This window comes from Gymnoscopelus microlampas (genome assembly GCF_963454915.1).
Source record: "Gymnoscopelus microlampas genome assembly, chromosome: 18".
Classification (NCBI taxonomy): Eukaryota; Metazoa; Chordata; class Actinopteri; order Myctophiformes; family Myctophidae; genus Gymnoscopelus; species Gymnoscopelus microlampas.
This window is the reverse complement of record NC_139955.1, coordinates 21,040,112-21,065,976: the sequence shown is the minus strand read 5'-3', so window position 1 is coordinate 21,065,976 and position 25,865 is coordinate 21,040,112. Positions and strand designations below refer to the sequence as shown.

The 25,865-nt window shown below is 41.3% G+C and overlaps 1 protein-coding gene across 1 annotated transcript; it reads right to left on the bottom strand.

Annotated features, from left to right (window-relative positions):
* Positions 1-1,543: 1,543 nt before the first annotated feature.
* Positions 1,544-24,143, bottom strand: canx (calnexin). The gene is made up of 15 exons (XM_084041520.1): positions 24,096-24,143; positions 17,542-17,784; positions 16,619-16,692; positions 16,290-16,348; positions 15,321-15,462; positions 13,847-13,928; positions 13,312-13,504; positions 12,996-13,185; positions 12,430-12,543; positions 12,047-12,203; positions 10,459-10,674; positions 7,696-7,815; positions 6,273-6,444; positions 5,618-5,721; positions 1,544-4,655 (listed from the first exon to the last, which is right to left on the bottom strand). The coding sequence occupies exons 2-15, from the start codon at positions 17,779-17,781 to the stop codon at positions 4,596-4,598; spliced, it is 1,923 nt and encodes a 640-aa protein (XP_083897646.1). The 5' UTR covers positions 17,782-17,784; positions 24,096-24,143; the 3' UTR covers positions 1,544-4,595.
* Positions 24,144-25,865: the final 1,722 nt, after the last annotated feature.

Sequence of the window (25,865 nt, the reverse complement as noted above, 5' to 3'; positions counted from 1 at the left end):
TTTAATGAGTATGGGTTGTTACTTTATTTGTTTGTAGTTTTGTAGTTGAATCTGAATTTCAAGACTGGTTATAATATAAAGTACCTTTTTATTCTATTTATTTATTTTGAATTGTACTGAAATCGAAATGTGTACATTCCCTACATTAACCTTACTTCCTTATTCCAACCACTGGTTCTCTGTTCACTCACACTTTTCATCATCTCACTTTCTTCCTTACTCTCTTCTTCTGACCCATTTACCCATCTGTAGTCGCACGCACGCACGCACGCACGCGCGCGCACACACACACACACACACACACACACACACACACACACACACACACACACACACACACACACACACACACACACTCAATACACTCCTTCTACCAAAGAAACAGTACCATCTATTTATTATAACAATAAGTCACCCAATAGAAATAAAACAATCTAAAATGAAACAGACATCAACAGACAGAAACCCCCCTCCCCCCAATTACCCCATACTTTGCAGCAGATTAAATAGAATATTGGGTGAAGGAGTATGAAAGCATGTAAATTACGCCTAATCTATTCCCACTCCTCTATCGCCTCCAGCCAAGGAGACCACCTTTATGTGAATTGTATGTTCTGGAGTCTCATGAAAACTTTTTTTTCTCCATTGAATAGATTCCCTTCCCCACTGACTGTCATGTGTTGTGTCGGAAAAGAGGATCTGTTTTAAGACGGTATTATTACTTTCTTGTCTTACTTCTGCAGTTCTAACTATGCAGGGTCTGGGATCAGAGACAGCCACGGTAATCAATATGCCTGGGAAATTGTCCATCTATGCTTGGTTTTTCATGTTTGATCAATGTCTTCCCCAGTTTTTGCCCATCCCAATTTCCCCACCATCAATAAAAGTAATCAAGAGTGAATAATATATATTATTATATAATATGAGTAAACCCTTAGTTAACATGCAAAGAATGTGATTATTAGGTCAATTTTCCTACCCTGTAATCCAGTCTAATCACAGAGCAGGTATGTTAAAGTTTATGGTTGAATGCATGAAAAGGTTGATCTCTCCACTGGAATGATTGGTAATGGACTGGATAATGACAGCAACATAGGAATCTATTAGACTGGTTCTCTATGTGGGGTCTCGGGACCCCCAGGTGTCCTTGAGGGGGTTACAGGGGTGTCCCCAGCTAAGTGATTGATAGTCAGCAACCACATGGACCTTGCGGGTTTAGAACTCAGAAATTGTACATTTGTACACAGTTAAATTAACAAAGGATTTACAGTGTAGATTGGGGTCCATGAGATATTTTTAAAAAATCATATCAAATGGGGGTGGCCTAATGGATATCAAACCAGTGACCGTTGACATGAGAAACACTGCTCTAGTAGGCTTGGACACAAACGGGCACAGGACATGAATGGGATGGTCAATACTACTTATACTTTGAATAAGACTGTTATTGGAATGTTCATAATGGGTCAGCATTGCCAATGGCTATACGAGTTTAACCAATTTCAGATTGAGTCAGTGACAAAGAGGGGAAAACAACTTGCCATTTCCATTAAGTTTCCATTAGGACTTTTTTATTCATCAAAACAAATGGCATGTCCATTCATAGATTACTGTATAACAATACACATCTGTCACAGGAGCAGTGTCTTTTGATCCATTGTTGCAGAGTACAACTCCTCATGGTCATCACAGTATTTCCTCAAAAGCCACTATCAAATTAGGCATTTCCATGACATCAGAGCTAGTTCTATAGTGTATGAGGTTAAAGCAGAATCCTGTCTGTGTAAACTTTTTTTTTAGTTCAAAACAAACCCATAATGTATTCATGCAACGTTCTGCCCTCTGATACAGTGCAATGTTCAGGTTAGAAGTCTGTTATCTAGGCAGCTTTAGGCAGACAACTAAAAGAACAGAACAAAAACTACAGTTTGTACAACAAAAAAAAGAAAATATATTAAAAGGAACAAATGGGTGAAAAACAATCCAAAGAATGATTGATAGTTTAGTCTGAAATTTTACATTCTTTTAAGGGAACAACCTTTTTAGTATTGTGGCTTGCTGTAGAAGGGTGAATCAATTGGGGGAATACAAAAGTATCCAAATTAAGAGAAAAATTCTAGCTTTTATGGGAAAGGTCACCTGAAATTGATTTTAAAAAAGTCCTCCATTTTTCCTTGACACTTAAATCTGCACTCAATCTCAAGGCTCAAATACATTTATGGTCATGGCAAACCATGACACCAGTAGAGAAGAACACATCTCCAACTGACCATCTCTTGGTCAAAATCTTTTTTAATATATATTTTTTGTTTTATTTTTTTTAGTAACATCATTTTCAAGTTCTTGCATTTCCCCCACCAACCAGTTAATGAGTTAACTACTACACCTCACCTGGACAGTTATCATCCAATCATTGCTTAGCTTCATGGTGTAACACTGAAGCAGGCATCCCCTCATGTATTACAAAGACATCACAAATACAGTCAACAGCAGAAGTGTAGTAAAAAGGCAGGAGAAAAAAAAAGAAAAAAAAAAACTAGTCTGCACAGTAGTTGCAGATTCCTCCCACATTTCCCAGTGATATTCACTAGCTTGCCGGCCAAGTGAAATGTCAGCACAGAACAGAGTGGCTAACAGGGTAGACTTGCTCACCAGTTGCGACTAGGCTTCAGGAGTATTTGGCTTGTCAACGTAAACCTTCCAACCAATTTCAAAACTTTCATCCACATGTTAAATCAAGAGAAAACGCTATTCCCCACGCTGCACATACAGCAGACGTGTTAAATTAAGAGTCTCAATTACCTTGACAAGTGCCAACTCTTTTTTTGTCATACTTTTGTAATTGGCTCCTGATGTCACTTTTCTAGCCACTCACAAGGTGAACAGGGTTGCAAAAACAGGAGTTTAAAAAAGGTAATGTAAGACTTAAGTTGTAGATGGTTACAACAAGTTAAGCGCTAGCATTTCTCCCATAGTGCCATTCTTTCATTTTATATGGGGTATTTTAGACTAGGAGAAAGAACTGAGGACGCAAAGTTAGACATTGACAAGCGACAACCTGCCACATTTCTGGACTGTACTGCACACTTCAGAGATATGACTGCAAGATATGCTTGCTCATCATATTTAGCAACAGGGAGATTCTTCATCTGTGAGGAGGTGGAGCCTTGACAGTTTTTTTTTTCTCCTCCCCAATTTTAAACTCATGAGTCAGCGCGGACCGAGGACGCCGGTCTAACAACCTTGACTTTTCACCCACAAACCTGCCAGCAATAACCGTCACTGAGCTTCAAGGATTGGACTGCCTGCCTGCCTGTCTGCCTCCCATTCCAACAATACAACCAGGAAATGCTTCTCTTATCTCCCATACACACAAGTAGGGATAAAATGCCAATATAAGTTACTATACAGACATTAAATTCCTACACAGTACACATCAAAACCCGAGGCAAACTTAATATTAATGGAATCAACGTTTAGAAAACAAAAAAAACATGTAAATAGTATTAAAAAAGAAATTTACAAACAAAAAAGTTAAAACCTTGCTTTCTAGGACCAAGTAAGGCAGCATAAACTAATTTAGTGGAAAGCCTGCAGCTAGATAGACTTTCTCCCCCTGTTCATCTGAACTTATTTTTTTGCGTGTAAAAGAACAGCAAGTACACAACTGTACACTGTAAATCTTGAGTGTCACTCTAAATTAACACTGAGGATTTTACTCTGTACTATATGGCAACTGAGGGGTTGTGACTGCCCAATACCACCCAAACCATCATGACGTTAAAAACTGTAGACAGCACTCATGAACAGGAAGACTATACAAGAGTAGATTTTACACTGATAATTACACATTTGTTATAGTCAATCTTCCTTAGAATGTCCTCCAAGTTACTATGCTATGCGTGGCTATAACCCCTCTGTCATATACACGCACTGCAGAAGTGGAAACTGGAGGATTGAGAGAGACTTACACACAGAGACAGAGAAAGAGATCATCTAAATGCATGTGGCTAAATCTACTAGCTGTAGTGTTGCCCTGCTAATTTTCTTGATGTTAAATACTGATTGGACCTGTGGAGGATGGAGGTGGGCTGACCAGCAGGGCTGTCTGTGAAGTGGGGAAGTAACAGACTGGGTGTGGGTGGGTGGGTATGGGCTGGAGCAGTTGGGTTGGTTTTGGGTGGTGCAGGGGGCAGACAGGACAACAAGGTCCCGCAGATTACAGCCCGCTCACACTTGCTACGGAATGGTGCGGGAAGTTTTGTTAATATTTTGAGCCCTTTTACTACACTAAGTCAGTCTTCATCCAACTGGAATCATCATCATCATCCTCATCCAGCGTCCATGTTGGAGGTCAGGATCATTTCTTTTTTACCCCCGTCGGTCCTGATGAGAGATGGCTTTGCTGCTACGACGTTATCTTTTTCTCTTTTCACTTCGTCACCTCGGAAGGAGGATTTGGAGAGGAAGGAACATGGAGGGTGGGGCCAGGAGAGGGAGAGGAGTGAGGTTTGGGAGCGGAGGAGAAGAGGTATAAAGGGGAGGTGGGGCTGAGGTCAGGGCTGTTGGTTGTAGAACGCAGACCTCAAGTGGCCTCAGTCCTTTCTCACTTTCCTGTTTCTGGGAGACCTTCTCAGCACGTCGTCTTCCAGGTTCTGGAAAGCAGGACACAGAGGTGGAGTTCAACAGACTGAGAGTGAGACTTCTGTTCAACTCGACGACACCCCACACAACCAGATAAGATTAGTCTCAGACATTCCTTGACAGGGCGTGGACCTTTTGCCAACTCCAAGAGGCAGGTTGTATTTACATGTAGGCATTTAGCCGACTACCTTTAATCTTAGTACAATAAGCTCCTTTTCCCTGATTAGTGACATTACAAGCACACAATGATGTGTAAGGATCAATCCTTCAGCACCCTAACAGAAGCAACACATTCCTTTGTCTTTAAATGTGAAGTTCAAGTTCAACGGATATGAATAATTCCCCTCAGACTTGGTATACTGTGTTATGTCCATGTTTTATTCTAATGAAGAAAAGGGGAACGTGCTCTCCCGTCTTTTTTTATTTAAGCAAAAATAATGAACGTTTCACCCCGGGTAAGGCTTCAACTTGATGAAGCCCTACTCGAGGGTAGGTTAAGGTTAGGTTTTGGTCCTCAACACTAAAGAGAGTGTAAGCAAAAACCTTTTACCTGGGCATTTCAATTAACTATCCAATTAAGGCACTCATTAAGGCTGCACAGCACGTTTATTGCTGGGAGGGAGTGACTGATGTTTTGTGCCAAAAGAGAGCTGGTTCACTATGGAATGCAAGTCAATGAGCTGACAATTATGGAATATACATTTCTAAACAACAGAGAACATTTTAAGATATTTGGAGTTACATCATCTAGCAAAGTGACATTTTACTTTAAAAGTTCATCATTTCTGTACCATTTAATTACCTCTAAATTACACTGTACAGCAATGTTAATGTCCCTGTAAATAGCTCAAGTTACTATGATCCGTTTCCTATCACAACGGAGGATAACGGATTCTAAATCATTGCCACTGGAGCCAAATACCATCACAAAAATCTGGTAACAGGGAATTTTGAATCCTTTTTCTGGACTCACCTCTTCAGTCTCATCGGCCTCTTCCTCCTTATCTCCCTCCTCTTCCTCTTCCTCTTTCTCTGCGGGACTTTCCTCCTCAGCTTCACTCTTCTTTTCTTCGGTAGCTACAATGACAGTTAATTCCATGAGACACACGTGTAGGCCTGTCACAATCACCTAATCGCAATTATTTGAGATAATTCATTTGCATAATCGTCATGAATGTTGATTTTTTTTGACATTTTCAAATAACCACGGAAATAGCCAATCTACAAGCTTACAACACGCTATTTCCACATTTCTTTTGAAACTATAAAAGTTTCCCTGTGATTTTTTAGTTTACAAAGCCTAAAAGAACTGTATTTTTTATGTTACAATGTTCAAAACACAATTAAATCGTTAATCGCAATTATTTGTGTGACAATTAATAATCAAGTAAAATTTCATGATAACGAAACTTCAGCTGTGGAGATGCCAGAAAAGAGGGAGCTAAAAATAGCATGTCTATCCCATTTATGGGAGATTTATGACCAATACATTTTTAAATAAATGTAATTGTCTTTCAAAAACCCTGCAACAACATACTGTTATGCTGTTCGTTTGCTCATTACAGTTGTCAAGTAATGACATCAAATTCATAACGCATTAAGAAGATAAAGGAAGGAGGAATTCATACATGGACTGCTCTCCTCCTCTTGCTCAGCCTCCTGCTCAGCCTGCTCAGCCTTCTCTTCCTTCTCTTCTTCCTCTTCCTTCTCCTCTGCTTCCTCCTCTTCCTCTTCCTTCACATCTGGCTGAGGCTCATCTGTCTTCTTGTACTCGGCTGCTGGCGTGGCTGGGGCCTTCTTCTGTAGGACAGAGAGAGGCGTTGGTCAGACAAACAGTGTTGTATGTTGTTCTGCAAAGTGTAATCTCACAGTGTCAATATTCACAGTAGCCAAATCCCTTTTGAACAACTCACTGTAGTGTAACAGGAACACTGGTAGCAGGTTTTGCATTTCAGATTATGCCAAGCTAACCACCCATTTAACGTATATCAATACAGAATGCGTGGTGGATATACAGGTGAAAAGTGTTACCTAGCTTCTCTTATCACATAACCCAATTGGGAATTGGCCAAGAATAGAAGAGCTGATTTTATATCAGGTTTGCTTTGCAGTTCATTACAAATCATTCCTGACACATAGGAACCCTGCATTCTCTCGTTTGGGCGTGTTTATGGGCTGAGCAGGTGTCCTCAGGCACAATATGCCTGTTGTAAAACAATCAAGTGTGTCAATCTGATCTCCAACTGTACATCCACATACCTGCTGCTACACAGAGATGACCACCAGAATGTTAATCTACATATGATGCCTACACCAAATGATTCTCAGCTTGATACACACACTACATTTACACTTTAGACTGGTACTCTCAATGACTGCCACAGGAGAGTAAGCTCCAGTTCTGTCCAATTGTAAGGAGTATAAGGGACAGGATGTCCAGACAATCTTGTGAATAAAGGTGTTCATTGTCTGTAATCCTGTCAGGACATCAAATGATCAACGTCTGAGCCCCTGAACCACTAGTTGAGAAACATTGGTTTACACAATCATTACACACTGCAGGGGAGTGGAACCATAACTCACAACAGCATGATTAATAAAACGGGAGAGAATTTAGCTCTCATTACTATTCTAACACATGGAAATTCTACGCTAAGAATCACCAGGCCAGTCTCAGCTGACAAAGTATTTTGGCTGCTCGATTCATTTAACTCTTCTTGTGAGCTTGTGAGGCTCAACTGAGATTGACTGTTGTTTGCAGAGCACTGTGGAGAGTCAGCAAGACCCCTTGAGTTACACTTGTCAGCAACACACAACGCACTGCATCAATCCACCCATTAAGGCTCAATTTGAGTGCGTGTAAATGCATATGTAAGTGATCGTGCATAAGTATATTCTGTCCAGTAATATAATGAGAAAATCTGACAGAAACAAAACACAAGGACAAATAACTGCTACATTCATGTTATCAAGTGTGTGCTTCAGAATGTGCCTACATGTATAAAACTGTAAATGTATGTTAGAGAGAGAAAGCGTGTGTGTGTGTCTGACCTTGCCCGTGCAGCAGAAGACGATGATCAACACAAGGGGCAGGGCCACGGTCAGGACATACACCACCCACAGCCAGGGACGCTCCTCAGCCGCACTCATCATCTGGGTAGCCAGGCCGGGCTACAAAGGAGACACACAGGCAGAGACAACCAACAACAAGAATGAAATCTGAAGTCAAAACAAACATACAAACTAACAGACTTTGGGGACTCTAAGTCCCTAAAGTCTGTGGTCACAGGAATAATACAATTTGTGGACAGAGAGTTATAGTGTCGGGATACTATAGGGCTCCCACATGACAAAAAGCTAATTACAAAGTGCTTCACTATAATAAAAACAAAAATACATCAAAGCAAAATATAGTAAATTCTGTGGATGGGAATGCATGAGCATTACACACACACACACACACGCCGAACGCCACACCCACAGGTGTGAGTGTGTGAAGCCTGGTTGGTTATTATGAGAGGCAGCCTGCTGGCCATACACAGGGAACCAGGGCAAAAGACTAATGATGCATAGAACAAACAGTGTGTGAAAGCAGAGGAATGTAAGACGCGCTCTGGGACAGAGGGAAAGAAACAAAAGACAAATGGTAACAGAATACAGTGATAGTAAGGTAGGCAGAGGAAAGCAGTAAACAGAGTGAGAAAAGAAAAATGTACAATATCAGTGAACTACACAGAGAGAGGGAATGCGAGTATGTGAGAGAGTGAGTCATGGTGGAGAGAGAGAGAGAGCAAGCATTCTAAGTGCGCGTCCTGAGTGCAGGGGAGCTTTGCGGCCAACATGCCAGGCATCCCAGGAATCCTCCTTTAGGAAAAAACTCCATCATGAGGGCAGCAGGAATTTTGATGAGCGATGGCTCAACTAACTGCTAATCCCTGGATACCAGCCAACCCCCCACAGCTCTCAGTATAAGCTACCCCCCATGCAATGGCCCTACAACAATAGAGGAACATCGCCACCTAGTGGCTATGTGTGTTTATGCAGAGTAGTGTGTGTTACAGGTCTAGCTCAGAGTGAAAGAACTACATGGCAATGTTGTTGTCACTCAATACCACTGTGCGATAGACCAGCTGTAATTGCTTTGTTTAAGCAAGTGCTAACCATAGCCTACTTGTTTTGTAGGCCAACTGTTCTACACATAATTGCAATTGTATTTAAAATGATTATGTTCTTTTTTCACACTCCATTTGCAAAATACCAGTATTTAAGAGAGGCTGTCTGTTGTGCATCTCACATATTGCCGCACAAATGTACAAAGCCTTTTAGGTACCTGAACTTTTCATCACTCATGATGCTCATTTTGGGTCTTCATTTCATCTTTGTTGCCCTACCCCATTTACAGTACATCACATACAAGGCCTTGGATTGCATGACGTGATCATGTCCAAGAGGAACATACTGGAGTACACTCATCTTCATTGAATGATTGACTCTTCTTCGCTGCCTGAAACTGTCAGTTTGAACCTGGCTGGTGTTAGGTTTCAAAGCCCACTGATAACGATGTACATTTTTCACAGAGTCTGTGAATGTATTAAACAGACCTTCAAGAGTTTTAAACAGCCTGTTTATAGCAGTAATCAGATTAACTCAAAATATCTCCAAAAACAGCTTTTTATAGCAACGGCTCCCGTCAATGGTTAGAACAGCTAATTTAGCTATGGAGACAGTGCTAACCACAGCGTCGTCTCTGGACACATCTATTTCTGGTCCTCCTTCGGGGAATGATCCCAAGGCCTGTTGGAGCCTTGCATCATTAGCTCATTGGGTTGCTGCATGCTCCCTGGGCTGATCGTTTAACAATAGCAAATAGTACAAAACAAACGCTGCCGGATACAAATCTCATCAGCAGTCTGCAACAGGAACTTTATTGATCACTAGAGAAATCCAGAGGAGTAGAGCTGTATTACTTAAAATATAAAACATGTGCGCCTTTGTTTTCAAAGTAGCCTACACATTCACACCTGGGAGCTTCCCATTACAACCACATATTTCAATGTAGGGTACCAAGTGACCTCCTATTCTAAACATAACATTTATTCCTTAGCATCAGTCTGTCAGATCCTGCCGAAATTTACCACACAGTACCTTTAGGACCCAACTACTTCTCCCTGCTAATCATATAGCCTATAGTGCTCTCACTCTCCATTAAAGGCATGGTAGCTGTCCACCAACTGGGCTCATTAGGTTTATTACTCCAGATTTCTATACAGAGAGATTTAAACCATATTAGGAGAGACATTAATCTTTAGTCTACCACAAAGTCAGTGTCGAACATGAAACCTCAAAGGAATACCACGTGGTTGATGTTGCCCAATGACATACTGTATATGAAGACAACCAGCAGGGACATTTTAATCTTTTGGGGGAAATGAATGGCTCTGACATGATTAACAACCCTCTGTATCGAAAACTACAGGATAACTAGAAACTGGTCTCAAAAGAGCACAGGCCTCCACCAACGTGGCAGTTTGTCTATGTGGTGTTGCAGTGCTTCAGGCTCCACATTCCCTTTACATGTGACCAGTTCTTTGTGGGCCCTCGATAACATTTTTCTCCCCTTAATTATTGTGGTGTGGGCCATGCCCATTTTTGGACACAGTTCTTCCTTGGTCCAGGACAAACCTTTACACAAAGTTCTGTGCAATTCCATTCAGAACTGCTCAGACCAATATTTGGGGTTCAGTACCCTGGCTCAAGGAATTTGCTTGGGGTGTGGCATGTGTGTGGGAGGTGTGAGGTGTCAAGTCAAATTACCTCTGCGGCTCCCTCGGCAGCCTTCTTCAATCCAAAGCCATCATTGGTCCAGCGCTCGGCCGTGTTACGGTCATTGGTGATGAAGAAGTTGTCGAAGAAAATATCAGAAGACATGGACCACAGCTCCAATCCCACGGCGCTGAATGGACTCATCCTGAATGGGTGAAGATCCTCAAAGAAGTCTGGGTTGGCGATCTTCCTGGGTTTCCACACTCCCTGGGGGGGAACAGTGACCGCAAAAAAAAACTCTTAGTCACTTAACTCAACAGACGCAAGATTTTCTTGGTGACAATGGGAACAGCAACACAAACGACATGTATAATGATTAGATCAGGCTAGTATCCTGACCAAAAACGGAACTCCTGTCGCTTGTGCACGCACACACGCGACCAGAAGATGTGCACTCACACAGGCACAGTTTTGCTCTCCTGATTGGAAAGAGTAGTATTTTATTTTGAACATTTTTGAATTGGACATTTTGGAAAACTAACATTTTCGAATGTTTTTAAATAGGCCATTAAAAAGAAAAGGGATTTGTATTTTAAGAATTGATAGATGAGAACACAAATCGATAATCAAAAATCACGTTTACGTCACATTTCTTGTTTTCAGCCAACACTAATATTGTTGAATATACATACCGTTTAACTAAAATGGCACAACAAAAAAAATCTCTATATATATATATATAAAAAAGCCACTTTCTCATATGAACACTGGAGAATGACCGGGGATTGGGGAATCAGGTTTGGACATTGTCCGGTGTTGGCCATTCACAAATGTAACGTGCAACAGGAGAATGTCCATTTCAGATGCGCTCACACATTAAGGTAAATAATCCGTTTCATAAGGTGAGGGGCGGGGACTGGGTAGTAGACACACATATTAGCTACTCCCACATAAAAATAAAACAGGCACAGCCTGAGGGAGATGCAAGGATCAAATGCAATATTTTTCAGAGAACAAAGGTCTCTAAATACAGCCAAGTGCGCACTGCGGAAGGAAGCGGCTACTGCAGTAGTAAAGAAACTTTTATGTTCCATCGGTGAATATTGAAATTCTAACACTTATAAAAAGCAGAATGATTAAACTCTCTCTCCAAACACCTCGGGAGGAGGGGAGGCTCCACCTGTCGACAATAGGGTATTCGGACATTACCCGGACTTAAGTCAAGGGTCCTGCCCGCATAAAATCTGTTGCATGTCCGATCCTACTGATCCGGAATGTTGCGTTCATACATACAGCCCCTCCGTTTGAACTCTGGAAAACTTCCATAATACAGTGAATGTCTGAAAGTGGCTGTAAACACAACAGTATTTATTGACAATTGTGTCCCGTGTCCAGATGAATTGATCCTTCATAATTGCTTATCACCCCAGCAATACTTGCATTATATCCATTACATTAATGGGGATGCACAAAAGTGTCTCAACCTTCGTATATATAAAGGTCCATGTAGGAGAAAAATATTTTATTCCATCTAAGATAATTCTAAGCATTGGAGGCTCCTGCCAAACACTACATTTTCAACATTTCTTATGTGCTAAAACATTATTATCCAACCGCTGCGTGGGACTTGCATCACTACCTGATAGTTAGGGTTGTCAATCATGGGTGACTTCCACTTGCCCTTGTAGTTGGGATTGTCAATCACTGGTCGCTGCCAGGCACCGCATCCTGGGGCTGACTCACAGGCAGGGTTAGGGACCTGGGGGGCCTCCCATTCACCATCCATATCCTCATCCCTGGACAGGTACAAGAGAGCGAGAGGAAGGACAACCAGAGATGAGACAGGATTGAACAAGACATGTTTTATTTAGACAGAGATCATTGAATGTTGCTTTTTTTTCTCCTGTGTTTCTGTATGTGTATGCGTTTCTCTGTATGCGCATCTGTGTCAAGGGCCACATTTTCTGTGGCTGTGCAAGTGTGTCTGTTGAGGTTTGTGTTTCCGAGTGTGCCTATCTTTACCAGTCCTCAGGTTTGACAGCATCAGGGTCACCGGTGTACTCCGCCTCATCATCCAACCAGCCGTCAGGCTTCACTGCATCTTCATCAGGGACCTGAGCTGGGGCGTCCTCATCCCTGAACACACAGTCACACATCCTTTAGCCGACATATAACAACCACCATTATAGCTGCAGGTTTTTTGTAAACGTTATTTTAGTTGCTAACAACAATGGATTGGCTGAGGCCAGTTTGAGTGGGAACCGGTTTTCAGAGAAAGTAGCTATATGCGAGAACATAAATCGGTTTGAAAATTAAAAACATCTGCATTAAAACAAGCAACCAAAGTGATTGCTCATCTTAAAAGTAACTTTCAGCATAACTTGTGAAAACCGGAAGCAGATGCAACGCTACTTTCTCGATCGACTTTGTGAAACCGAGTCTGCACGCTAAAAAGAAACTAGGAATACTGGTATGACAGAACGCCTGGTAGAGAGCAGTTAATCATATAGTGAATCCACTAGTCAGTGGCCAGTTAGAAGACAGCTACATTAGCTGATTAAGAGGCTCATTGAGAAGGCCAAACTGACCAATCCTCAGGCTTGACAGCATCTGGGTCCTGGATCTTGGGCCTCTCGTCCCAGTCCTCAGGCTTGTGGTCTTCGGGGTCTTCGATCTCTGCATGGGGGTTGACTGGGGGCGTCACGTCTGTCAGCAGGTTACCACTGTTCACCACCGTTTGATCCACCAAGATCTCAAAACTGTTGTCTGGGTTCAACACTAGGGGCAGCACAGAGGCGAGACAACAAAAATGAAAGGGGTTTGTCCTCTGCAGCAGAAATAGGCATAGGTCTCACCAAGTGTGTATAAGTGAGATAAGATTCAATGTTAGAATGTGTGTCTTACCCAGTGAGTACAAGTGGGTCTTTTTATCTGTATAGTATGAGCGGAGGTCAGCATCAGGTTTCTTAGCATGTTTCTCCTCAAACTCTCCTGTCTTTGGATTCTTGTGTCTGAAGATGAAATGTAGTTTGTAGTCCTCTCCACACTTATCTGGTCCAAACATGATGGTGTAGGAGGTTTTGTCCTGAAACTGGTCCTGGTGGACAGGCACAAAATGCAAATGAAAAACATACACAAATGCAGGCAAAACATATGCACAAATAAAAAAAGATTACCACCAATCTCTCCATAAACCCAAACCTTTGGCAGAAAGTACAGTCCATTAACAAGGAAGATAGAAGGAGAAGTCTGGATTGTGTTACCAAGACCATAGTCCTTACATGTATCTTTGTGTCTGACCACTTCCTGTTAAAGGGTCATAACTGGCAGAGCCAAAAATCACAAACAGCTAGCCAAATTCCCTTCAGTCCCTGGAGAAAAGGATCTGTGGGTCAGATGCTTTTTGTCATCTAAAATGTAATCCTGTAGGTTTTCTTACCAGGTCAAGGTCAGGGGTCTGGGTCAGCAGTTTGACATATGCACCACCACAGTCAATACCAGTCTGGAAGTTCACCTCGTACCTAAGAGCAAAACAAAGAGATAGACAGACATTATAAGACGGCACCAAAATGTATCTACTGTATTACTATGGAACTATACAATAAAACAGGTAACGACATAACTATATAATTTAATGGAGTGGTTCTCAAGGTGGGGTCCGGGGATCCCCAAGGGTCCTTTAGGGCAAGGTCTGCAACTTTTTTTGCCCCAAGGAGCCCTTCCAATCTCTATTAATACAATCGCCTTGTGGTTCGACTTCCTGTAAGGGGGCAGAGTTTGGGTGTTATTGTTTCCTTATTCTTTGTCTGCGTTATGTCGTAGCTATGTTCTAACAGATCACCTGTCCAATTTCCTACACATTTACCCTAAACAATGATCATGCCTGTAGCCTGACATATTTTGCCTCAGTAGCGAACCCCTCTATTCTCCCTCTTCATGTAGTTTCCGCCACACTGGATGCCTTACAGCTCTTTGCTGCCTCCCACAGGTCGGGAGAATAATGCAGTTTGTATTATCTTTTCAGTGAAAATTATATTTTCGCTCAATAGCGCACTACTCCATCGTCAGGCATATTACGTCGCCCCGGGCTCTGATTTGCGTCACACTGACTTTGTCCAGTAGAGGGCAGCCCCTCTACTGGACTACAAGATTGTATGTCAGCATTCTTTGCAGACATCACACGGCCGGATCAAGACTCGAGTGTAAGCTTAGTGGAGCGAAGCACTCGCATATTACGTTGTGTGTGATCGCGCGTGTGTAGAAAGAAAGCAGCTCTTCTACAGATAAACAATAGTTTCGAATAATATCATATATCAAATAAAAAGGCAATCGTTTGTGAGCCATGGCTTCACAGGGTTGGGGAACGCTGCTTTAGTTAATTTTGGCATCAAAATCAATTGAACCACTTTAATCCTACTTTATACTTCAGCTATTTGAAAATCAGCCTGGCATGGCCAGCAAATTAAAGAAATGCCTCTGTGATAAACCCGCCCCATATTTGCATACTGGGCACTGATTGGTACCCCACAACTTCGGGGGCAGGCAAATCCAATCACAACAGAGCAGGGCCAGACCAAATCTGTTTTTTGTTTTTTTTGCACTGTCAGATTCATCTGGTTTCCAGGCTATTTGAAAATAGTCTATCTACAAGCTCACAACACATTGCATGGCAAAATGTTGTGAGATGATAGAGTTGCCATTTTACACTGATTTTAACGTTTTTAAGAACACAAATCTTCTCTTATGGGGTCCCTGGCACAAACTCTTTTCAGATGGGGGACCACGGCCAAATACATACATTTAGGGGTCCTTGACATGAAAATGTATAAATAATAAAATGTTTTAGAACCACTGATTTAATGGCAGTATGGAAGTGTGTGTAGCTGGGTTGTGATTACGGTATATATACTTACTGAACAATGAGGGGCTGGGTGTCAAAGATAAATGGTCTAAGGAGCTGGGCAGAGATGGCGTGGTGTTTGGCCCGAGACTTGAGGACCAGGCCTTTGTCTCCTGGAAGCTTACTGTCCTTCATCTCCTCAACTTCCCATTTACCTAGAAAAAGAAACAGGTTTACTTGCAACAGCCAACCAGGGAAACAAACCCATTGATGTTTTACTACCTATGGTCTCCATTTTTAAGATTTCAACCATTGCAGCATTCGGGAAATATTCAAGGTGGAAACCTTCCATGGGAATAAATATAGGGGTTATCGGCTCAGGCATTATTTACCATGTAATATGCAGACAGAAACTCCATTAATTAATTCATTATAATCCATTAATTTGCCAAATAAACCTAATTATTCAGCTGCTCTTCATCTGGCTTGGTTGTATGGTTGTATCTCCATCTGGTAGGGTGTAGTATAAAGGCTATTTCGCCACAGGCCTAACCATTATCTGATCTATGGGATGTGCCGTTTTAACGAATAACACAGTCACAAGGGACCATTACATCACATCCTGTGTGTTGCTAAATTAGGGGTTACAGTGTGGTGGGGTAGTCCACTCAAGCCTATAGATAAGAAAATTGCTCCACAGTATTTCCATTGGCCATTTGACCAAAAGAAGATAGCAGTAAGCTCTGAAGACAGAAAATATTGACATCAGTATTACAAAAGTACACAGATAACCAATGAACGTTAAACTACACTATGCCTCTTAAGCCCCATTATGTACTTCATATGATGGTGTAGTGGCATATATAAATAGCAGATCTACAAGCAGCTCACAATGTGTTGTATCATGATACACTGCACACTTGTAGTTTTATAATTTCACTATTCTTGAACATTTTTGCCAATGACATGCCCAAAATAGGGATGCCAAGTTGAAAGTGGTTAAATGGGCATATTTCTGTGGATCTGAATGTTGGATCCGTACCATCATACTTGGCGATGTCCTCATCAGCACCTTCCTTCTTGGCACTGGAGATCACCCAGCTACATAGCAAAAACAATGGAAAAGAAAACAAATACTGAGATATAATGAAAAGAGTCTGGGAAGCCCAGAGAAAGACATGCTGGAATCCACATGACTAAAATGAGTTGTGGTGACTGAGAACTTTAATCCATGAGTAGGTAATATTAGCAGAAGTTAACTGTGCAGCAGGCACATCAGTGCATCCTGTGTGCACATCTGTGTCTTGGGGGGGTTGAACAATTTACTTATTTTTACAGTTTATATAGGTTACTACAATAACTGCTGCTTACCTGTCCAATGTCCCCCGGTCAAACGACTCCGCAAAGAAATGTTCTCCCATAGGCTCTGGTGCTTTGTAGGTTACCTAGACAGTGGAAGAGAGAGAGAAGGCAAAGTTAAAGATTGAATTGATTAATCTAGTGCAAGAACTAACGATTTTGTTGGCATTCTTTCAGCAAGTGGGTGTCTCTCACTAGCCACTCTTCAAATATACTATGACATGTCTCTTATCGTGAAGCACGATACAATAACAAAGTTACGGAACAAAGCAGCAGTATGCTGGGCTGGTGTTGGCTATTGTTGAGTTTATTGGTAAGGGTATTCATAGAGAGCTTAACAAAGCCCACAGATACTAGAATAACTGTACACGTGCCATATTATACATATCAGAGAATATTTTTGTTATATTATTAGAAACTATATTTTGAACTCCACAGACCATATTTTAATTTGCAGAAAAGCAGACATGTGAGTTCAAGAGCTGGGCATGTACAGGCCCTTAGAGCCTCTTTCCCCGGTTGGAATAGGAGGCCTACGCTCTTAACTGAGCCTTTGTCAGGATATTAGACACATGGGATCAATAAATCAAACATATATTTGATTGAAACTAATTAACAAATTTAATGCATTCATCAAGATATTTTTTGGGGCATTTCTATCCTTTAAAAGCGACAGTAGAGAAAGGAAATATGGACATATAGGGGGATCAACAGAATATTTATTGAATATATTTTTTGTGATTCTATTGAGGCATTCACACCACCTCAAACTAGCTTTCTTTTTCTATTTTGCCATTCTCGTTGTTTTACATGAGTTTATTATTATAATTACTATTATTGCTACTACAATGTCTGAGGAACCAGAACGTACCCCTACTCAAGATGCAACAATAAAGAAACTTTGAACCTTGGTCTTAAAGTGCCCTCAGACTTACTTTGGGTGCCGCTGGTGTTTTGGGAGCGGCGGGGGGCTCGTCGTCCACCTCCCCCTCCGGCAACTCCCCCTCTTCCTCCTCACCGACGTCCAGATACCGCTCATCTTCTATGTCCATGTCGTCGCCGAGGTCTTCCACCAGGTCCTCCTCGGTCTGGGCCAGGGCCACGGGAGCCAGGCTGAGGCAGCACAGGGCCGTGGCGAGGAGAAGGGCAAAACATAACCTCACCTTCTGCTCCATAGTCTGTGGAAGCAGATAAGGAGGACCAATTATTCAGCTGCTCTCCATCTGGCCTGGTTGCATCTCCATCTGGTAGGGTCTAGTATAAAAGGCTATTTCGCCACGGACCTAACCATTATCTGATCTATGGGATGTGGCGTTTTAACGGATAACACAACAGGCACAAGGGACCATTACATCACATCCTGTGTGTTGCTAAATTAGGGGTTACAGTGTGGTGGAGTAGTCCACTCAAGCCTATAGATAAGAACATTGCGCCACAGTATTTCCATTGGCCATTTGACCAAAAGAAGATCGCAGTAAGCTCTTATTAGACTGAAGACAAAATATTGACATCAGTATTACAAAAGTACACAGATAACCAATGAATGTTGAAATACACTATGCCTCCTAGTGCCACTGTGCTGCAAGATATTAGGGCATCACAAACTAAAGACAGTAGTTTCTGAAAATATGTATCTGTTCCAGACAAATGTACCATAATAAAGACTATTGACTTTTACTAGTGTCTGGGGAGGTGGGGGCGGGAGCGAGCTGAAGAGGGAGGAAGGACATCAATACAGTAGAATAAAATAGTTAGTAACATCACCATGGTACCACAAATCAGTGTACTGATTTGTTTGTTTTACCTTTCAAGACGAATAGGCGATACAAGATAAGGTGACACTTTAATAAAAAACACCTGGCCTGAATCCAGAGTCCAATGCAGTCAAAATAAAAATCTGAAGGGAATACAAATATAAGGGACAAGGAAATTAAAGAGTAGCCACTGCTCTGCATGTTCGATATTTTACATTTAGCTTGTACCTAAAGCTGAGTTACTGGTGAAAGCAGCACGCTATTGATGTGCATATGTGAACCATTGCCACTGCCGGGCACACAGTTGCCTGTTACCCAGGGTTTCCCTGGCACCAATTGCCATGGCAACGAATGACCACCCATGGGACATGCACCCTCAGCCCCTTTATCCTTAATGAGATTAGGTCCAAAGAGATTACACTACTGCAACGATGGAACACACACCATTTACAGACAATTTACTCATCACCTTAACAATTTTAATACTCATTACACCTCACCAACAAACAAATTTGTACATAAACAACTAGGGATGGTTAACAGGCTAACAGTGGTTAGCCAAAAAAAAACAACTGAAAAAAACCCACTCAATCCTATCGATAAGAAAATTGCTCCACAGTATTTCCATTGGCCATTTGACCAAAAGAAGATAGCAGTAAGCTCTGAAGACAGAAAATATTGACATCACAATTTTTTTACTCATCACCTTAACAATTTTAATACTCATTACACCTCACCAACAAACACATTTGTACATAAACAACTAGGGATGGTTAACAGGCTACCAGTGGTTAGCCAAAAAAAGAAAACTGAATATGCTTGATGGCTTATTGGTTAATTTGTGTAATAAATAGTTTAAATAATGGTGGAGATTTTGCCATTTTAAACATACTCAGGGAGGCGCAGTAAAGTAGTTTTCCACTCTGGTAGCAGGTCTACAACTACACAGTACAATTCTCATTGTGTTTAGTGTAAAAATGGTCCCCTAAGGGTCCATTTGTACACCCGAGGAAAATGGGCCAGTAAATGAAGTGACGATGAGCTACGTAAGGTTTTCCCACCTCATTCTCTCTACACGCATTCTTTTACAATTTTGTTTTGGGTTTGGTATGTGGGTCAGCCTTAGGCTAGTAACCGTTAATTTTCATTAAATGAATAATGCTGTCGGCTAACCAGTTACAAAGCTACCCATTATAGACATCCCTAATGCAAATACAGAAAAACATGGCCAGGCCTGCCTTATAATAAAATGTTTATATAATGAACACTTTGTGTTCTTGGAACCCATTAACCTCAGTCTTTAGTGTTAAAGACACCAAAGACAGCAGTGGCTATAGTTTAGACATAAAATCAAGCCTAGAATATCATGCTACACTAAGCAATTTATGCATCCTTCTGGAAAATTAGCTGTCTGTTAGGCCAAACAGCCAGCTAATTTGCAGGTGCACCACTGAGCAACAGCTTAACATGCAACCATACATGTATTAACTTGGTGCAGATATCATACCAAAAAAAAAGCACGCTGTTCACCTAATAAGCTTAACCAAAATAGGATTAGCAAGGCAGGCTAGACCAAAGGGCTCATGTTTAGTATTGCACCGCACAGTAACGGTGCCTAGCAATAACTGTCAGTTTAGCATTAATCAGCTTGACCACCAACTACTAACGTCCGCATTTAAATGAATTAGTCCTACCTACAGGCCAAGATCAAGGCAGGACCTAGGACAATATCTGTATAAATTACGCCAATCCATGGAGCCAATGGGTTGGGTTAGCCAATCAAGGAAGTGCATCCTCCACAGACAGACATTCTTGGTTTTTCGTTTCTGGACAACCTCTGGGCTGATGGACCACTCGGCCCAATCCATCCCTGGGTCATCGGCGACACAGAACCCCAAGTTTGACATCAATCGGTTGGACTGTGCCCGAGTTAAGCCCAGGACAGTCACATATACACACACACACACGTTCCTGGAATTTATAGATATACCGTATTTCAACAATTTAAATGATACCAGGCACAGAAAATTACAACCAGAAACATGCTACAACCTTTTGGCTGTAGCCAGTATACGCTTGTCTACTCTCAGCCTTACTTCACAAATAACCAACAGGTCTTCCTTTGGCAGAGTCACAGACTGGTAGTGAATTATAGAACTAAAGGTTAAATAAAAAATGAACTCACAGGATGCTGCTATATCATGTGGAAGATCTGCTGCTTGAAAAATACATTGTATCTCTCAATGGGATTTTACCAAAGGTCATAATGTTCAGGAGAGTCAATTTTGGGTGTAAAAGGTACATGCATGCATTCATAATTCGGTACAGGGCGTTCTGTTCTGTACAGCTGTGTGTACTGATCAGAGTGCAAAAAAAAGCCTAGTTTTACCTGCTGAACTACAAATCCGAGTTCCCACGTGAACATATTGGGGGAGAACACCATGCACACAGCATGCTTTACGCTACACAGACAGCAAGCTTGGCCCTAAGAGCCTGTCATGCTTACAGACCCTGTTAACCACTGAGAAATCAGATTTATTACGGGAGCTAAATATGATACTCATCACTGTGCACTTTATGGTATGGTTGGTTGGTACCGACTCCTCTCTTGCAAAGAGGTTCAACAAACATTGGTTGTTATTTATTTTTAAAACTCTCATTGGGAAAAATCCATTGTATCCGTCCGAGATGTCTCGTAAAAATGAGAGCTGTACAAGATCTAATGACTTACTTTTACTTACAATCATTAGGGCGTATCCTCTTTTAATTGGATAGGATTTTCCCATTATCCCACGCACCTGTCGTTTTAAGTTCTTAAGGTATGCATCAACCTTCAGTCAAGCCTGCTATGGAACCTGAATTTCCCTCTGGGGATCAATGAAGGTTTATCTCATCCTATCTACCAACACCATGACAAATGCCTGAAAGAAATAAGACCGCTCAATCTTATCTCTGCTGTCTTGGCAATAAAACCCCATAATAGTTGTAGTGTTGCTTCAGTGAGCCAAGTGGAGCAGATAGCATGCATATTCTGCATAAGCCTTGGTTACAGGCTGAGCCTTTGTTAGACATCTGTTGCTTTTCCACAGTTTGCCTCTTTTCCTAAATGTAGGCCCTGCCAGCACCAAGAGATGTGACAAGAAATCAGTTCAGGGAGTTGATGGGGTCAGTAAGTCACCTATGATGATGATGGCCATAAGTAGGGACCAACTGACCACAGCAAGCATGAGAGCAGAGACATAATATGGGTATGGGCTTAAGGCGGGGCAGTGCAACTGCAAACTGGCTTTGCCTGTGTTCTGTGGGAGTGGATGGGCTGCCTGGGGGTCGTGGTCTGCAGCAGCCCTCTCGTCTCTGTGCATGTGGTGGGCTGAAGAGAAGGAAGGGAGTGGTCTGGGGATCTAACATGTGTGCTTTATGTGTGTTTACTTGCACCCATCTCCCCCAATTATTTGCCTCAGTGGGTCAATATATTTAAGTGACAGATGGGTCACACAAACATGAATAAAGGGGGATGGAAGGGCAGTATACAAACCAGTCAATATCAAGTCAACACACAGGAGTAATGCAAGACAGCTAAACCATACAATTGTACTGCTTCAACACGAACAATATTTCAACTAGTGCACTGCAGGGGGCACGATCAGATAGCACTAGTACATTCATCTCTGTTGAAGGAAGAAGCAGATGTTCTGTCACAGCATGTCCCCTCCCCACAGGTCAGAACCCATGTATTCTTAGTCCTTCAATTACATCTTTAAAGAAAATTACAACATAGGGTGACTCTATAAGCAAAGGCTAAAACACTGACCTTGACTGTCCTACAATCTGTCAGCAGTATAGAAAAAAAAGTGGGATTTCCATGACACACGTGTGTGGTCCTGTGCTGGAGGCCAACAATTCAAGTTACACAACAGTATACCACACAGGAAAGGTAGACAGGTTACTATTTAAAAGTTGGCAAACAATCATTACCCTGCTTCCTTGAAAAATAAGACACTAGTTTACCACAACCTGTTGGTTTTGTATAATCTTCACTATAAATGTGTCACTTGTGGGGTTATTTCACACATTAACAGCCAAAGACATTTCATTTAAAGCCATGATACACCTCATTCAAATTTCAATATCACACAGTCAGTGAGTGGTGCTATGGTTGAGTTAGGTCTGCAGGCAAAACTGGTCAGACTACCACATGCTTTACCGGTTATACATAATATTAAAAGTATTCAAATAGCACCGAAGATTCCAGATAAAGCTCACTCTAGGGCTGGGTGATATGACAAAATCAAATATCACAATATTCTTGACCAAGTACCGCAATATTGATATTGCAACGATAATGTCGTATTGTGTCTTTTTTTTTGTAGATCTGCTATTTTTTAACACGGTCTTAAATTGTTAAAACCAGGCAAACAACACTTGCTATACCACAATATTACGACATCCAAAATCCCAGACGATAATAAATATAGTCTCATATACATACATACATACATACATACATACATCTCTCTCTCTCTTTCTCTACCCAGCCATAGCTAACACTATGTACACTTGGCCACCCCTGTGAGTCTCATGAGGCTGTGTTTAATCATGTCACCCGGGTAGAGAATCATAAACATCCAGGCAGAAACACAAGGTTACTTGTGTGGTAAATGTGGGTTTAAGCAGATGAATCGCTCAGTCCATTCATATCTTTCTTTTACATTGAAATTAGCAGCATGAAATGTGATAGGCTTGTGATATGTGTAATGTGATGGACATCCAGTTTTTTTTCATAGAATGTTTGTTTCATTTTCCTCAAGCAGCAATAAGTAGCTTCAAAAATATGAACACACACATTGAGGCAGACATTATTAGTTAGCGCAGACAAGCTAACGCTCCTGCAACTTAATTAGCCTAGTATCCAATTAGAGAAATGATATGCAATTGCTATCTTGTTTTCGGCAAGATCACCATTAATACATTTTATCAGGCTTAAGCCGAGGCTCTTCTATGTAAAACACGTTATTAGCCGAGTATCGGCCCAGGGCTACAACTAGGATTACATTGGATAAATTAGCCACCTAGCATCTAGCTAGCTTATCTGTAGTGTTGCCAGAGTCTGCGAGAAAAATAAGCAACAAGTCCAAAAGAAGCGACTAGGCAACGGCTATTTGAAAATAGCCAAACTACAAGCTCACAACTGAGCTTGTAGATCTGCCTTTTTTTTATCTTGAGGGGGGAATTGTATTTTTTAACAATTTTAAAACACAAATCTTGTATGGGGGGGGGGGGGGGGGGGGGGGGGGGCTCACTGGCACAAATTAGTTTCAGATGGGGGGACAAATGCATATTAATTTGGGGGTCCTTGACATGCAGATGTTTAATTACCACTGGTTTAAACATCAGAAAACAAGCCCACATAAGCAACTACACTTTAGAAACAAGTAATAAAAAAACCGCAACGACCAATATTTACAAGCCTATTTACAGAAAAAGAAGCCCAAAGTCGCTTATAATACGCCGACATGGCAACACTACTAGCTTACTTGGTCTATGCTAGCATGACATTCAATGCTAACACCATTCAGGAGCTTCTACTGTGAACACGCATTGAATCAACAGAGTCAAACAGAATGACTTATTATATTCTGCGTGGGGGGGAAAAAACAGTATCGTATTTCAACGACACGAGATCAAAACGGACCACATTAGATCATCAGAAGTGACACTAGTCGTAATTAACTCACCTCCTGCTCGGCGATATGACTGTGATGATGCGACCACCTGAACCTACAGAGGAGGATCACGTGTGAGGAACTGGTGGATGCGAATCCAGGCTCTACGAGCCCGCCTCCCTGCGTTGCCGATTGGCTGATGAAGCCAGACTAGTGACGTTTTTGCTCGACTGGCAGACGTTCATTGGCTACGCGACGCGCTCCTCAAAATAAACGGTCACCGCCCCCTAATCTGAACCTCGTGGACGGCGATGATTCGTCCAGCTGGAAGAGGAAGCGGCGGCTCATTGGCTGTTGGTGAGAGACTGGAAATGACAGAGGAGCAGTGTTGCCATGTCAGCTTATTATATGCAACTTTGGGCTTGTTTTTTCTGTGAAGTCGCTTGTAAAAATTGATTGATTGATTGATTGATTGATTGATTGATTGAATACTTTATTAACAGTTTGCAAAAAAGCACAGAAAGTACAGTTCAATACCAGGTCTGCTAAAAGGATTAAATAAACCCAAGAAAGCACTATGCCTTGTCCATATGTAATGTATTCAATTCATTGAAACATTTAATGAAAGACAAAATGTGTCTGTCATTAGATGTTTAGTGCAAAAACATCATATAAAAGAGTAGTAATCAAAAAGAAAATTATGTACAGTAAACAGTTGGGGGGGGGGGCGACCAGGGACCCCCCCCATACAAGATTTGTGTTGTTAAAATGTTTTTTTGAAAATAGCAGATCTACAAGCTCACAACACGTCACGATGCGACACGATGTGAGCTTGAAGATCTGCTATTTTCAAATAGCCAATGTATTATGTTTAGGGAAGGAGCTCGCTTCTTTTGGGCTTGTTTTCATAGACCTGGTTGCTTGTTTCTCTCACAACATCTGGCAACATTGGATGACACTTGAAATCCCCCCATTTGACTGAGATTGATCCTGATTAATCAGGTTCATTAAAAGCCCATCAAGAAAATGAATGAACCGGTCAATAACGTTGCTCAGTAATCATCTCATAACAATCCACTGTGTTCTGAACTAAGATCTTAGATTGAAAATCGCTATGGAAATTTGAAATCCACCCAATTTATCCATTCCCACCTTTCTTTTACATTTTTAGCACGCATGCACCACATATTTTATTTGCTGTGTCATATATTATGCAAGTTCCGTTTAGATACATTTAGTGATCACCCCAGGGCTCAGGGATATTAATGTATTGAATCAAAATGTAAGCCTAGCCTATTCCATTTATTGTCTAGCCATTAGATGATGGGCCTTAAGCAGTGGTGGAAAGTAACTACATTTACTCAAGTACTGTACTTGACTGTACAATTGTGAGCTATTTTTTACTTTACAGGAGTATTTCCAAATTTCAGCACTTTTACTTCTACTCCATTACATCTCAGAGGCAAATATTGGACTTTTACTCCACTACAATTATTTGAAAACTTGAGTTACTTATAGTTAGCCTACTTTGTAGATTTTGATTATTATTACAACAACCACTTCTGCTGCCCTATATAGGCTACATTTACATTACATACGACCATTTGAAAATAGCAGATCTACAAGCTCACAATGCCTCGCCCATGCAATGCATTGTGAGCTTTTAGATATACTATTTTCAAAAGATTTTTATACATTTTATACATTTCAAAACTTGTGAATTGGGACATTCTGCATCTACTTTTGGTATTTTAAGTTCATTGTGATACCAATACTTTTGTACTTTTACTTAAGTAACTGGACTTTTACTTGTAACAGAGTATATCTGCATTGCAGTATTGA

What these genes read in the sequence shown, in the direction of transcription:
- canx (XM_084041520.1), bottom strand. Translation starts at nt 17,781, where the DNA reads ATGGAGCAGAAGGTGAGGTTATGTTTTGCCCTTCTCCTCGCCACGGCC. An exon ending in AAACACCAGCGGCACCCAAA is followed by an intron (nt 16,693 to 17,541) that starts GTAAGTCTGAGG and finishes TCCACTGTCTAG; the next exon opens with GTAACCTACAAAGCACCAGA. An exon ending in AGAGGAGGAGAGCAGTCCAT is followed by an intron (nt 5,722 to 6,272) that starts GTATGAATTCCT and finishes CTGTCATTGTAG; the next exon opens with CTACCGAAGAAAAGAAGAGT.